The sequence below is a fragment of the Nannobrachium achirus genome (genome assembly GCF_963921795.1).
Source record: "Nannobrachium achirus genome assembly, chromosome: 8".
NCBI lineage: Eukaryota > Metazoa > Chordata > Actinopteri > Myctophiformes > Myctophidae > Nannobrachium > Nannobrachium achirus.
In genome coordinates this window covers 13,321,319-13,334,328 of record NC_137817.1, presented here as the reverse complement: position 1 = coordinate 13,334,328, position 13,010 = coordinate 13,321,319, and the positions used below count along the sequence as shown (strand labels likewise).

General features: G+C 44.9%; 1 protein-coding gene across 1 annotated transcript; it reads left to right on the top strand.

Annotated features, from left to right (window-relative positions):
- Positions 1-1,610: 1,610 nt before the first annotated feature.
- Positions 1,611-10,091, top strand: gpr4 (G protein-coupled receptor 4; the record flags this gene model as incomplete). Its single annotated transcript, XM_080731484.1, has 3 exons — positions 1,611-1,856; positions 4,258-4,522; positions 9,358-10,091. The coding sequence occupies exons 1-3, from the start codon at positions 1,728-1,730 to the stop codon at positions 10,089-10,091; spliced, it is 1,128 nt and encodes a 375-aa protein (XP_080587610.1). The 5' UTR covers positions 1,611-1,727.
- Between the last annotated feature and the right edge of the window lie 2,919 nt (positions 10,092-13,010).

Here is a 13,010-nt window from a genome sequence, read left to right as displayed (position 1 = left end):
GTCTGTAGCCTGCAGTAACCTTTTCTGACCACACATGTTAAGGGAGGGGCGCTGTTGCACACACACACACACACACACACACACACACACACACACACACACACACACACACACACACACACACACACACACACACACACACACACACACACCACCGCTCAGTTCACACAAGTATGATTTTTTTCAGACATTGTGAAAATAGCCGATCTACATGCTCACAACGCCTCGCAGCGCGAGGCGTTGTGAGCATGTAGATCTGCTATTTTCACAATAGAACCGTGTTATACAAAATGTAATGCCTCTTTTCCATGAGGACTCCCATCTTTGCTATACCCATCTTTTCCATGAGGACTCCCATCTTTGCTATACCCATCTTTTCCATGAGGACTCCCATCTTTGCTATACCCATCTTTTCCATGAGGACTCCCATCTTTGCTATACCCTAGCTTTTGCTGAACTGACGCCACTGTCGCAGTGTCGCACAGGCAGGCAGGCACACACACGCACACACACGTGCGCGAGCGCACGCACACACACACACACACACACACACACACACACACACACACACACACACACACACACACACACACACACACACACACACACCCCTCTTTCTTTTCCCCTTCCACTCTCTCCCTTTGATGTTGAATAAAGTGTTTAGAAAATTTGCTATAGTATAATGTATATACTTTTTCTCCCCCCACCCCCACCCCCACTGCCTTTCTTCTCTCCCTCCCCTCTCCCCCCTCTCCCCTCTCCACCCCCTCCCCCTCTCTCCCCCCTCTCTCTCTCCTCCAGATGTGTGTGAGCCCGGAGTTAAGGGACGGCCCGGGGGCAGCGGCGTTGGGCTGTGAGGCTGCTGTGCAGCAGCAGAGGTTCGATTCTAGCATGACCCTCTCCAAGGAACTGTGTTTGGCTTCAAGACACTGTGGAGCCTAGAGCTGTCTCTCACACACGACACGCACGCACGCACACACAGACAGACAGACAGGGACACGGACACGCTTGCACGCACACAGAGACATAGGCACAGACGTACACACACACACACAGGCCACACAGAGTGCACAGACCTGGCTGAAGCACTAATCTCTAAAAGATTAATGAGGTCCTGTCCAGGGCCAGAAGGCCTGGCTCTGGGTCGATAAGGCAGCTTTCATTTCACTACCTTTTATCCCCCCCCCCCTTCCTCCTTTTTTCCCTCCTCCTCCTCCTCCTCCTCTCTTCCTGCTTTTTGAGGGACACGCGGCAGCCAGCTGGCATTTTCTTTTTCTTCTCCTTTTTTTCTTATTTTTTTTTAAACGGTGAGACTGAACAGATTGTGACACATGGAAGCGGCCAGGTGAAAAAAAAAGGGTCGTCGTCCTATTAAAGGCGGGAGGAGGGAAACGAGGCGGAACAATGAATGGCCCCGCCCACTCCCTGCCCACCACCACCACCAGCCCAGGAAATGCCAGCGCTGTTTTCCGCTGCTGCCGTCGACGTCGTTCCAGCCCCGCGGCGGCCATGTTGGACTGTCGTGTGACATAAGAGGGACCGGACCGTCTGCCAAAGAGGCCAGGGTTTGGAATGTGGTGAAACAAGGAAGAGAGAGAGAGGGCGGAGCTGAGAGTAGCTCCAAAGAAACACACGTGCACACGCACGCACGCACGCACGCACGCACACCATACACACACGCACGCACACGCACGCACACAACAACTACAAACCCCCTCTCTGAGACAATGTGCAACATCTCATTCTGTAATGTGGACAGTAAAGTGGACCAGTACTTTCAGCCCACGCTGTACATCATAGTGATAGTCCTGGGCCTGCCCACCAACTGCATGGCCCTGTGGGCCGCCTACATGCAGGTGAGGACACTGACACCACACACACACACTGTACACACATGCAGATAACATTTGGACATGTACTGTCTCACTGTCGGGCAGAAACCTTGTTGCGACCGTCAGATAGCAGTTACTATCAAAACCTCCACCGGCTGTCAGTAAAGTACCATGCATAGTCGTACATAAGGACCGCAGGAATACACTAGAAACGGAGGGGGAGAGTGATTTAATCCGGTTCCTCCGGCCGTCCGGACGTAATTGATTGTCTCCGTAACCTTACGGACAACACTCAACCCGACGGATAAAAAACGCTAAAAACGTACGTACACATGAACTACCCGTGGCGAACTTGTGTCAACCGTGGGGGCAGTAGAGGGAGAAATGTTTCGTCTTTTTTTCTTGTATCCATTTCGTTGGAGGAAGTAAAAAAACTAATAAAAAAATCACAAGTACACACTGAACAGTGAACAGGCCAGGACGCAGACCCGCATGTCAGCCTAATCAGCGCTCTCTACCAGCTGAGCTCTCTCAAATGCGTCTCTCTCCACTCCCGTGCACGGGGTGTTTTTAGTCGGTTTTGGGTCGGTTTGGGTGGCTACTGGCTACCGTACCGTGGCTCATTAACTGTCGGCGGCGCCCCCATTGAGATTGCGCTCTAGGCGTTCGCAACGGCATGTGTCCACGCTCATCTATTCTCCAGTCCTTTTTATATTATACCCGGACAGCACAGTGACTAGCGCCGATGGTTAGTGTCGTTCAATCCGAGTGTATCCTCCAAGGGTGTCTATAAACCTCTCTGTCAACAATGTAGGCGCTATGTATGTAGCATGTAGCATTTGCTCATTGGGAAGATGCATGTGGGTGCCATCTAGTGGATATAGTATGTACATATAGGCTTTATTGAACCCTGTACACAGAGACCGTACGGTAAGTATGGTCGTACACAAAATCAACGTACACAAAATCAACCATACGTAACTATAAATGGCCCTTAAAGGGATATTACACTTTCAAAAAACTTTTTGTCATTGTATGGTCTAATCAGGCTTGTATGAACACCCTGAACAGTTTTTAGTTTTCTTCATTCAGTATTTAGATATTTGATGTAAAAGTTATCTGGCCCTCCAGGCCCAGGGCCTCTCCCCACACACACTCATTGTAACTTCAAACTCCATTTTAACCATGATAGATTCATTAAAAATACCCATTATTTTTTCTGGTGACTCAAACTACCCTCCTAATACGTGAGCAGGCCGTGTTTTTTCCATAACGTTTTTCATGTATTTTTAATAATTCTTTGTGAAAATGGAAAAAATTAAATACAATAAAAATATATAAAAAATACATGAAAAACGTTATGGAAAAAACACGGCCTGCTCACGTACTAGGAGGGTATTATGAGTCACCAGAAAAAATAATGGGTATTTTTAATGAATCTATCATGGTTAAAATGGAGTTTGAAGTTACAATGAGTGTGTGTGGGGAGAGGCATGGGCGTGTCGGGCCTGGTAACTTTTACATCAAATATCTAAATACTGAATGAAGAAAATTAAAAACTGTTCAGGGTGTTCATACAAGCCTGATTAGACCATACAATGACAAAAAGTGTTTTTGAAAGTGGAATATCCCTTTAAGTCAGTCTGTCAGTCAGTATGTCTGTCACACGTCACGTCACACTTTTGCCCTACTCATATCTCTGCCACCGTTGCCCCTATCCATGCCAAACTTTGCACACACACTCCTTGGCTACCCCTCATGGCCCTCTTCTAGCGCCATCATGAGGCCGATTCTTGCTAAACAATTTTTGGACACTGCTGCTACAGATTTTGCCCTAAAATCACGCAAAGCGGCACACAGTATCTCTAAAGTCATGTCATCAACATGGATCTGTCCCATTTCCCATATTCCCTCCTGATTGGCTACCATTGCCTTCTAAAGTTTGTGTATCTTTACTGATATCTCCAAGTTTCAAAATGTGTATGTTTTTTCGCAAAGTAAAGCCCTGCTTCATCATACAAGGCCGTCGCATGAAAGTTGTGAGAACAGCAGATATACAGTACAAGCACACAACGTCATTGTGGCATTGTGTACTTGTAGATCGGTTGTTTTCACTAGTTTAGTTCATTTTTATAAATGATAAATACAAAATGGTTTTGGACATACAAGGTTTCCACCCGACAATGACGATATGGAAAAAAGAAGATTTGGTACAGAGTGGAAAAATGTACATTATTTTTAGGTACCTTTTACCACTTATAGAGGGTTTAAGTGGTACCGGATATGTAGCTCAGCAAATAAAAGGTGAATTTCATGGACGATTTCACGATAAATGAAATCTCCACAATACGATTATCATGAGTTTTATTTATTTTTTATCACGATAAACATTAATAACTATTATCGTCCCATCCCTACTCCCAAGGTCCGCCAGCACAACGAGCTGGGCATCTACCTGATCAACCTGTCGGTGGCCGACCTGCTCTACATCTCCACGCTGCCGCTGTGGATCGACTACTTCATCCAGCACGACGACTGGAGCCACGGCCAGGAGAGCTGCAAGCTGTTCGGCTTCATCTTCTACACCAACATCTACGTCAGCATCGCATTCCTCTGCTGCATATCTCTGGACAGATACCTCGCCGTGGCTCACCCGCTGCGCTTCGCCAAGGTCCGCCGAGTCAAAACAGGTACGAGATGCCTGCACGATATGACGCCACGAGATGAGACCAGATTGTAAAGCGATGCGAGATTGTTGTAGTTATGACAGCAACAAGGAAGTTGTCTATCCCTCTAAGACCCAAATATAGAAATACTTGAAAAGAATTAAAATAACATAAAAAGTCAGATGGTGTTGTAGGAGTCCTAATCAGAGAAAAATGTAATGTTTAAAAAGAAAAGTGTTTTTGTAAGGTTTTATAGCCATGAATCATAATTCATAAATCATGCTCTAATTTACATATAGGGGATATTTTTCACAATAATAACATATGTACATGTTCTAGACATTCTAATGATCAAAAAAAAAAAAACGTATGCATTTTACTTTTGTGAGGAATAGCTTCAGTGAAAAAGTGAGATGTTCATGTTGTTCGTCCAGACTCTGGACTCCAGAGATCTTGAAGTTGTGTGAATGTCAGCCTCTGTGGGGGGTATTCATATGCAAATATTGTGGCCAATGGCATTGTAGTCTCTCAAGAACAGCCTCAGAGAACGCTACGCTACTGAGTCTGTCACACACCAAACTCACGGAAGGGATTTTGGGCGGTACCCAAGTCTGGTGACAGGCAGCGCTTTTGACCAATCAAACATAGTGGGCGGTATCTAATGTGTGCGTCGACTATGCATTCCCCCTCACGGGTGGAAACAAACCATCTTTCAACTGTACATATTCTTTGTGCAGCTAAATAAATCCCTCTGTAGTCTATATAGACAAGCGAATTGCTCCATTTAAATATTCATTGACCCACCCGGTTTTCCACACAATGTATGGGTTTCACATTGCCACTATTTGCACAATCAAAGAATGCTTTTGGAAATCGTTGTGCATAACAATAGAATTAAATGGAAGGAAGAATGGCCTACAATAACGAACTACATTTGTTAGTCTACACAGTAAAGTGCAGCAATATGCCTATATGAATTTAGATTTTAGTGTATTATTATTAGTATAGAGTAAATGTAAACGTTGCAACTTCTAGTCTAAAAGACTCATGTATTAAATTATTATATTATAAAACATACATTAATCAACTAGCCCTATTTTATTCCTAGACAGGCTATTTAAAAATAGCTGATCTACAAGCTCACAACAACGTCGCATTGTGGTTACATTCTGCACAATGGGTACTTTGAGTACTACTTTCTGCTTTTGCAATACTTTTATACTTTTACTCAAGGGCTACATTTTGAATACAAGACTTGTGCATGATACTTAAGTAAAGAATGCGAGTACTTTTCCCACTACATTGCCTAAGCACGCCAGTATTAGTAAAAGCACACATCACAGATATATTTATAGAGTAATATAAGGCAACTGTAAATGTTTAAAAAGACGACCTGAAAAGTGAAAACCTGACGGCCGTATGCTAACACGCTAGCTTACTGCAGTTAGCCAGCCGGGAGAAAGCCTGGTAGGCGAGGTTAAAGCAGTTATACATTATCATAACATCCCATATTGATTTAAAACATCAATCCACTGTATTGCAACACACCATGACATCCGAGGCTATATAAACGTTTGCTTATTGTGGGTAAATTCGTTGTGTCTTGGTCACTGGTCTGCAGCAGATCCATCATTCATATAAATAAGTGAACCATTTCAATCTAAATGGGTTTCATATTGAAAGTGGCATTCTTTGATTTCACAAGCCATTGTTGACAGTTTTACACATTCCAACACAGCTTATTTAAATGCAGATCGCTTGTATGCTAATGCAGTCACAACTTCTCATTAGCTTTTCAGTCCATCATCATTCATGTAAGCTTTATAATTAGCTTCATACTAACATTAACATTAAATATTAACAGTACCATAGGCATACACATTAAGCAACATTATCTGTGCATAGAACGATACATTTGTTAATCAAACCAAATGTTTATTATACAGATAATCATACACATTGTAAACGTAGTATACAGTAGGCCTACATAAATGCAACATAACTTTAGGGTTTATTCTATAAACAATACGGCTAACCATCATCAAATAAAAGGGAAAAAATAGTCTGTTATTGAGAGATTATTCTATAAATAAAAACGAACTGTTTCATAGCATAACATCATCTTTTGTGAGACAGGACAAGATATTGAAATAGCGTACAATCTACACTTATTTAAACACCTTGGTTACATTCTGCACAATGGGTACTTTGAGTACTACTTTCTGCTTTTGGTACATTTTGATACCAATGCTTTTATACTTTTTTACTCAAGGGCTACATTTTGAATACAAGACTTGTGCCCGTATTGCATGATACTTAAGTAAAGAATGCGAGTACTTTTCCCACTACATTACCTAAGCACGCCAGTATTAGTAAAAGCACACATCACAGATAGATTTATAGAGTAATATAAGGCAACTGTAAATGTTTAAAAAGACGAGCTGAAAACATGACGGCCGTATGCTAACACGCTAGCTTACTGCAGTTAGCCAGCCGGGAGAAAGCCTGGTAGGCGAGGTTAAAGCAGTTATACATTATCATAACATCCCATATTGATTTAAAACATCAATCCACTAGTGTATTGCAACACACCATGACATCCGAGGCTATATAAACGTTTGCTTATTGTGGGTAAATTCGCTGTGTCTTGGTCACTGGTCTGCAGCAGATCATCAGCAGATCATCCAGCTTCATTCAGCGCAGCATATGGGGTAAAAACGATGGGGTCCTTGTTCCTTCTCTCTGGGAAAGCAGGATAACAGGATCCAGGCCAAACATCTCGCCGTCGTCGCCGATCTATCAAGTACTTAAAACAAATGGGCTGAAGAGGTTTTAATTGTTCAATATTGTGTAACTGAGAAACACTTGTAAGCACGCTAGAAAACAGTTCCTCGTCCGCAGTAGCATCCATGTTGCGTCGTCGTTGTTGTTGTGGTTGTCTGTTGTGTAACTTGTGTTCCGTGTGTAGAGTAGCAGTTCCGCTATAGTAGTTTCGGGAGGGAACCAAACCAAGGGGCGGACCAGGCTTCAAAGCGGAACTAGTTTTAAAATTCGTTCTCAACCGGGGAATTCCATGTATCCCCGCCCCTTTCTATGTTGGTCCCAGAGTCAAAGGAAGAGAGGCCGACCGATAGGTGTCGCCCTTTCTTCTTTGACGATGGGTTCCCAGATTGATGGCATTGTAATACTAAACAATAAGATCCAATGGTGATGTTTGGGTGGTAGGGGGAGCAAAAATAAAATCCTTTAAACCTTTTTTTTAGATAAAATACAAATGTTGTAATATTACAACAGTGGTCTTAGAGGGCTATGTGCGGTCGTGGCACTACACTGAATAATGACAAGAAATATTAGATATACCATACTACAGTGTCACACAAAAGCATCAAAGGTAGCATATTTACAAGCTTGAAAAGTGGTGGAAAGCGACGTGTTTGAACAGTATAAGTTTTGGACATTCCAACCTACAGAGACGATATCATCCTGATAACAGCCTAGAATAAGGTGGTTGGAATGGCTAATTTCTCCAAAGCTGACAATGCATACCAAGAACAGTATGTTAATTGCAAACGTAGGTCGCAGTTTACTATCAGTAACGTCACAGCTTGTCCCTAGACGCCTGACACCGTGGTTCCCCTGACACATCACTGTGACATCACAGGTGACATCACAGTGCTGTCTCTGAGCAGGGATCTCCATATATGGGCATAAAAGGGATTCTGTTAGGGATCTCCATATATGGGCATAAAAGGGATTGTATCCCAGATGATGCCCTCTTAGGAGAACCACACTAACTGAATCCATTGGCGCCAAGACAGATGGTGCAACCTTGCCCTGCTTTTCGCCCTTATGTTATGTGAAACGGCACACGTCTGGACGTGTACGCTTTCTTATGGTCTATGGGTTTGCTGCTCTGACATCACGCAAAGATATGGGCTGTCTTGGCCGACATGGTCGCTTGTCACCCTTAGGCGTCTTACTGGTACACATGAATGAAGGGTCCAACTGAAGGAGCCAACTAAGGATGTACGTCAATCCTGTGTAGTTTAAAGCAGTAAGGCTTGATTTGATGCATGATATTGTATGATATTTCCAGTGTAATATTCAGACAGTCCAACACGCTCTCACTCTCACTCTCACTCTCAAGTTACTGTACATAGTGACGAGTTGGGGCAACATCTGATATGTCAACCGTTGACATGATGGGATCCCCTGACCCTGTCACCATATTTTCCTGACCGTGTCACCACATTTTTCAATGCTCCCTGTCCCGCCCACACGGGGATGCAGAAGTGCCGTTCTCACTCCCAATTGGCTGCCGCTAGTGCCCTGCATCGGGAGCAGGCTTTTTTTTTTAATAGCCCACCAGCAGACGGGAATAGGCCTGCTGGTCTCTGTCTTTGTCTCTCTCACGTGTGTGCTCTCTCTTTCTCAATCTGTGTTTCTGTTTGTAATGTTTTGGGGTCCCAAAGGAAATATTACAGGATTATGCAGTACTAGACAGTAATATTGAGGGATTATGTGGGACTAAACTGCACTTGCACTTGTTGCAAAACGCGCAGTGAACTGGCGAGTTGACAATTTCCTGTGTCACAATGTTGTTTTTCATTTTGGGGACTTGCCATGCACTGTGGGAAGATGGGGGTGTGTCATTTTCAAATTGCAAATAGCCTACTGTTTTTACTAGTAATTTAGCTGTGAAAGAGGACCCTGATTTGGGTTGTCCACCACCAAACTCAAACAAACCCATCTCATATGTTCTGCATAAAGTTTACATTTTCATGCATTCTAACCCAGAGCTCCGCTCCGCTCCGCTCCTCTCCTCTCCTCTCCTCTCCTCTCCTCTCCTCTCCTCTCAGCTGTGGCAATCAGCGCGATGGTGTGGATCATTGAGATCTTCGCCAACTCCGCGCCGCTCTTCCACAACGAGCTCTTCCAGGACCGCTTCAACCACACCTTCTGCTTCGAGAAGTTCCCCATGCAGGAGTGGGTGGCCGGCATGAACCTGTACAGGACGTTCCTGGGCTTCCTGGCGCCCTGGACCGCCATGCTGGTGGCGTACCGGGGCATCCTCGCCGCCGTGCGCTGCAACGCCGCCACGGAGCAGCAGGAGAAGGCCAAGATCAAGCGCCTGGCGCTGAGCCTCATCCTGATCGTGCTGCTCTGCTTCGGCCCGTACCACGTGCTCCTGCTCTGGCGCAGCGTGCTCTTCCTGAACAAGCCGTGCGACTGCGGCACCGAGGAGACCCTCTTTGCGGCGTACCACGTGTCGCTGGCGCTCACCAGCCTCAACTGCGTGGCCGACCCCATCCTGTACTGCTTCGTCAATGAGGGCGCACGCCACGACGTGGGCCGGGCGCTCTCGGCGCTGCTGACCTCGGCCTGCCGCCGCGGCTGCTCCCACTCCTCCGCCGCGTCCTCGTCGCACGCCGACATCCTCAACGGCGGCTCGGTCACCATGGAGACACCGCTGTCCACCAAGAAGCAGCCGTGCGTGTACGGCGACAGCGGCAAGACTAGCAACTACAAGACGGAGCTGGTGGCTCTGAAGGAGGAGTGTCTGCAGATGACCATCCTCAGTGTCAAGAAGTGACCCTGGGCGTGAGGACCGTATCGCTACCGGGCACAGCAATGGCACTGATGTGGCCAGGATTGGGGGCGTCCATGTCCTGCAGTACAGGCAGCTGCTCAATATGCAGAGATTGGGGTTCATTCCATAGAGTTATAAGAAGAATAGAGAGGGCACCAGATATCCCCGCCCGTCCACTTGCATTGAGTTGCTCACCCAGTGCATGAAGCCAAATTCAACCCCTTCTTCCGGGTTTGAAAAGTGGCGTAGTGGGGCCTAACTAAGTGGGGCCTAACTAAGTGGGGCCTAACTAAGTGACGCGTTTTGCGTCATAGAGTTTGTTCATGGACACGCTGGGGCTCCAAGTCATGAATGAGCACTTCCGCTATGAACGTGCAGTCAATTCAAAGGAGCCAAGATGCGCATTCATGCTTCTGGCCCCATCTGTAAAAAAATCTGCAGTACCTCAAAGTCAAACAGCCACCGTGTCAATTTGGCTTCAGCCCTCCCCCTGGTGTCTGGGGGCTTGGTTCATTCTCACTGGGGCCACCCATGTTATTAACATACATACTCAAGGCGCTGTGTAGTGCATTGGGTAGTAGCAATGACCGAGTGGGACATGCTATCCAGGCACAGAATATGAAAGAAGAATGGAGGTCAAGAACGAAGGATCTTAATAATACACAACTCCGCACTGAGAAGACAGTTATTATGATGCCTTGCTGCCGTGCACAGTGGGGCCTGTGTCACGCATCCTGTTGTAACAGGAGACAACGACAGTGGATGGGGATCACCTTCTATCAACTGTGTTACTGTGAGCCACATATTGCATGGCCTCGCTGCTTTCCAGCGGCTACTGTAGGCATCGCCATGATGATCCTCTAGGAACATGAGAATTCTCACTTGAAGTGATGGCCTGTATTGAGGATGGGCCACAGATAATAAGAGCCTGGAATATGTGACAAAAATAGAGCCCTTAATGTAACTACTTTTGAACTATTTGAACCTGAAAAAATATGACACTTTTCATCTTTCTTTTTTTTCTCTTCTTTTATTGAGGGAAAGATAAAACCCTGTGAAGTACCTCAGCTGTTAAACTAGGAGCCCTGTATTTCTCCCTTGAGCCCTGTATTCCATTCTAACCCATGAGACCACATCAAGTTGAGACGTTGTCCGGCATGAGGAGACAACCATGTCTTCACTGCATCACAGTCGATTAGAGATGCCAGGAATCATTGTCATAGTATGGTGAAAATGTCATTTTAGTATATGAAACTCTCATTGTAACCCATACATGTTGGGTACACACCTCGGTGAGGATCAGAGACAACAAATAGCCGGAGGATGAGTCTTCAATACATGAGTACATTCTAAGTGTGGCAGAAATCGTTTCCAGCGAAGATAGACCTGAGCACGATTCTACAAAAATGCCTTCTAAATCAGTAGTTCTCACTCACAAAAACAGCAGATGTACAAACTCACAGCGCGGCACGAAGTGGCTATTTTCGAATAGCCAACACACAAATAAAAAGAATTGCACAGATGCTTTCCAGGTTCCGAAAAGTCACTATTAGAGTATAGAGCCCTGGTCAAATCGGGAGCTGGCTGAGTGTCGATAATGCCAAAAGGGTCCCGTTATTTGGTGTAATTTGTTCACTCTCTGAGTTACAAATTGATAACACGAAGGATGGTACCGTGTACAGGGATTAATTTATTTAACATGACAGAGATATAGCTCACTGACTCCTATTTAGCGCCGGGCCACTGCGTATGTTGGCAGGCAAGCGGTATTTCAGCTTCCATGAATTGTGATGACAGAACTTCCAGCGATGCAGAGCTTACTGGCTCTCGTCCACGAAGGGTCTTATTACTGTACCTGTTTACATTCCACTATCAGACAGATGCCTTCTAACTTAAACTATTGGACTCTCCAGTGGGTCTTGACATTTTTCGATCTTTGGTTATTTGTCTTCACAGTACACTTGTTGATTTGCCACAGTGTGGCGAAGAATTGTTCTCATTTTAACCAAAAACAAACCAAAACCAGGGGCGTCACAGGGGCGGGGGGGAAAGTGGACTGAGGTACTAGGGCCCAAGATGGAGGGGCCTTAATTATTTTATACTTTAGCTATTGAAAAATAGCAGATCTACAAGCTCACAGCGCGGCACTGAGTGCCGCACTGCGAGCTTGTAGATCTGCTATTTTTGAAAAGTCATGGAAATGTGTGCAAACATTTGTAACTCAAATTTTGCTTCGGGGGGGGGGGGGGGGGGGGTGGTCCCTGGAACTAAATATTTTGAGATGGGAAAGATAGGTTTTTCCAAAAAAACCTTAGAAGGATTTGAAATATTCAAAGACTTGCACAAATGTTCACGATTTTTCAAAATGAAGGACATTCGTGCATGGGGGGCCCGCAGTGAATCCTTGTATACCCAGGGCCCAGAATTTGGTGTGACACCCCTGACAACAACAACAACAACAACAACATTGGAATTCCATGTCAAATCCCATTAAACGCCCAAGATCTTAATGCTTGTTTCTTAATGCATGTACTGTGACCAAAAAAAGTACCTTAGGTAAACCGAAAAACATACAGATCGAGACATCATTCTATGAATTTCAGCAATCGGCATGTATGAAATACATACTGTACTGTATACTGTAACGATCTGTAAATTGTTACCACTTTATCATCCGAGGACTTAAATCCCTGATTCATTTTTTTAATGTGCCACTATTCCTTTTCTTCTATTAATTATTTATTTTTCAAAAACAGATCTCATTGGTTATTACACTTCAAATGTAATGTGTGATATGACGAGTGTTTCGAATGAACAATCAGAGGATATTTAAATGTGAAGAAATCCCGTACATCGTCTCTGCCGGGTGGAAACCTCATATGTCCAAAAGGGTTACTTTTCAGGATTAAAATTTTATTTTTT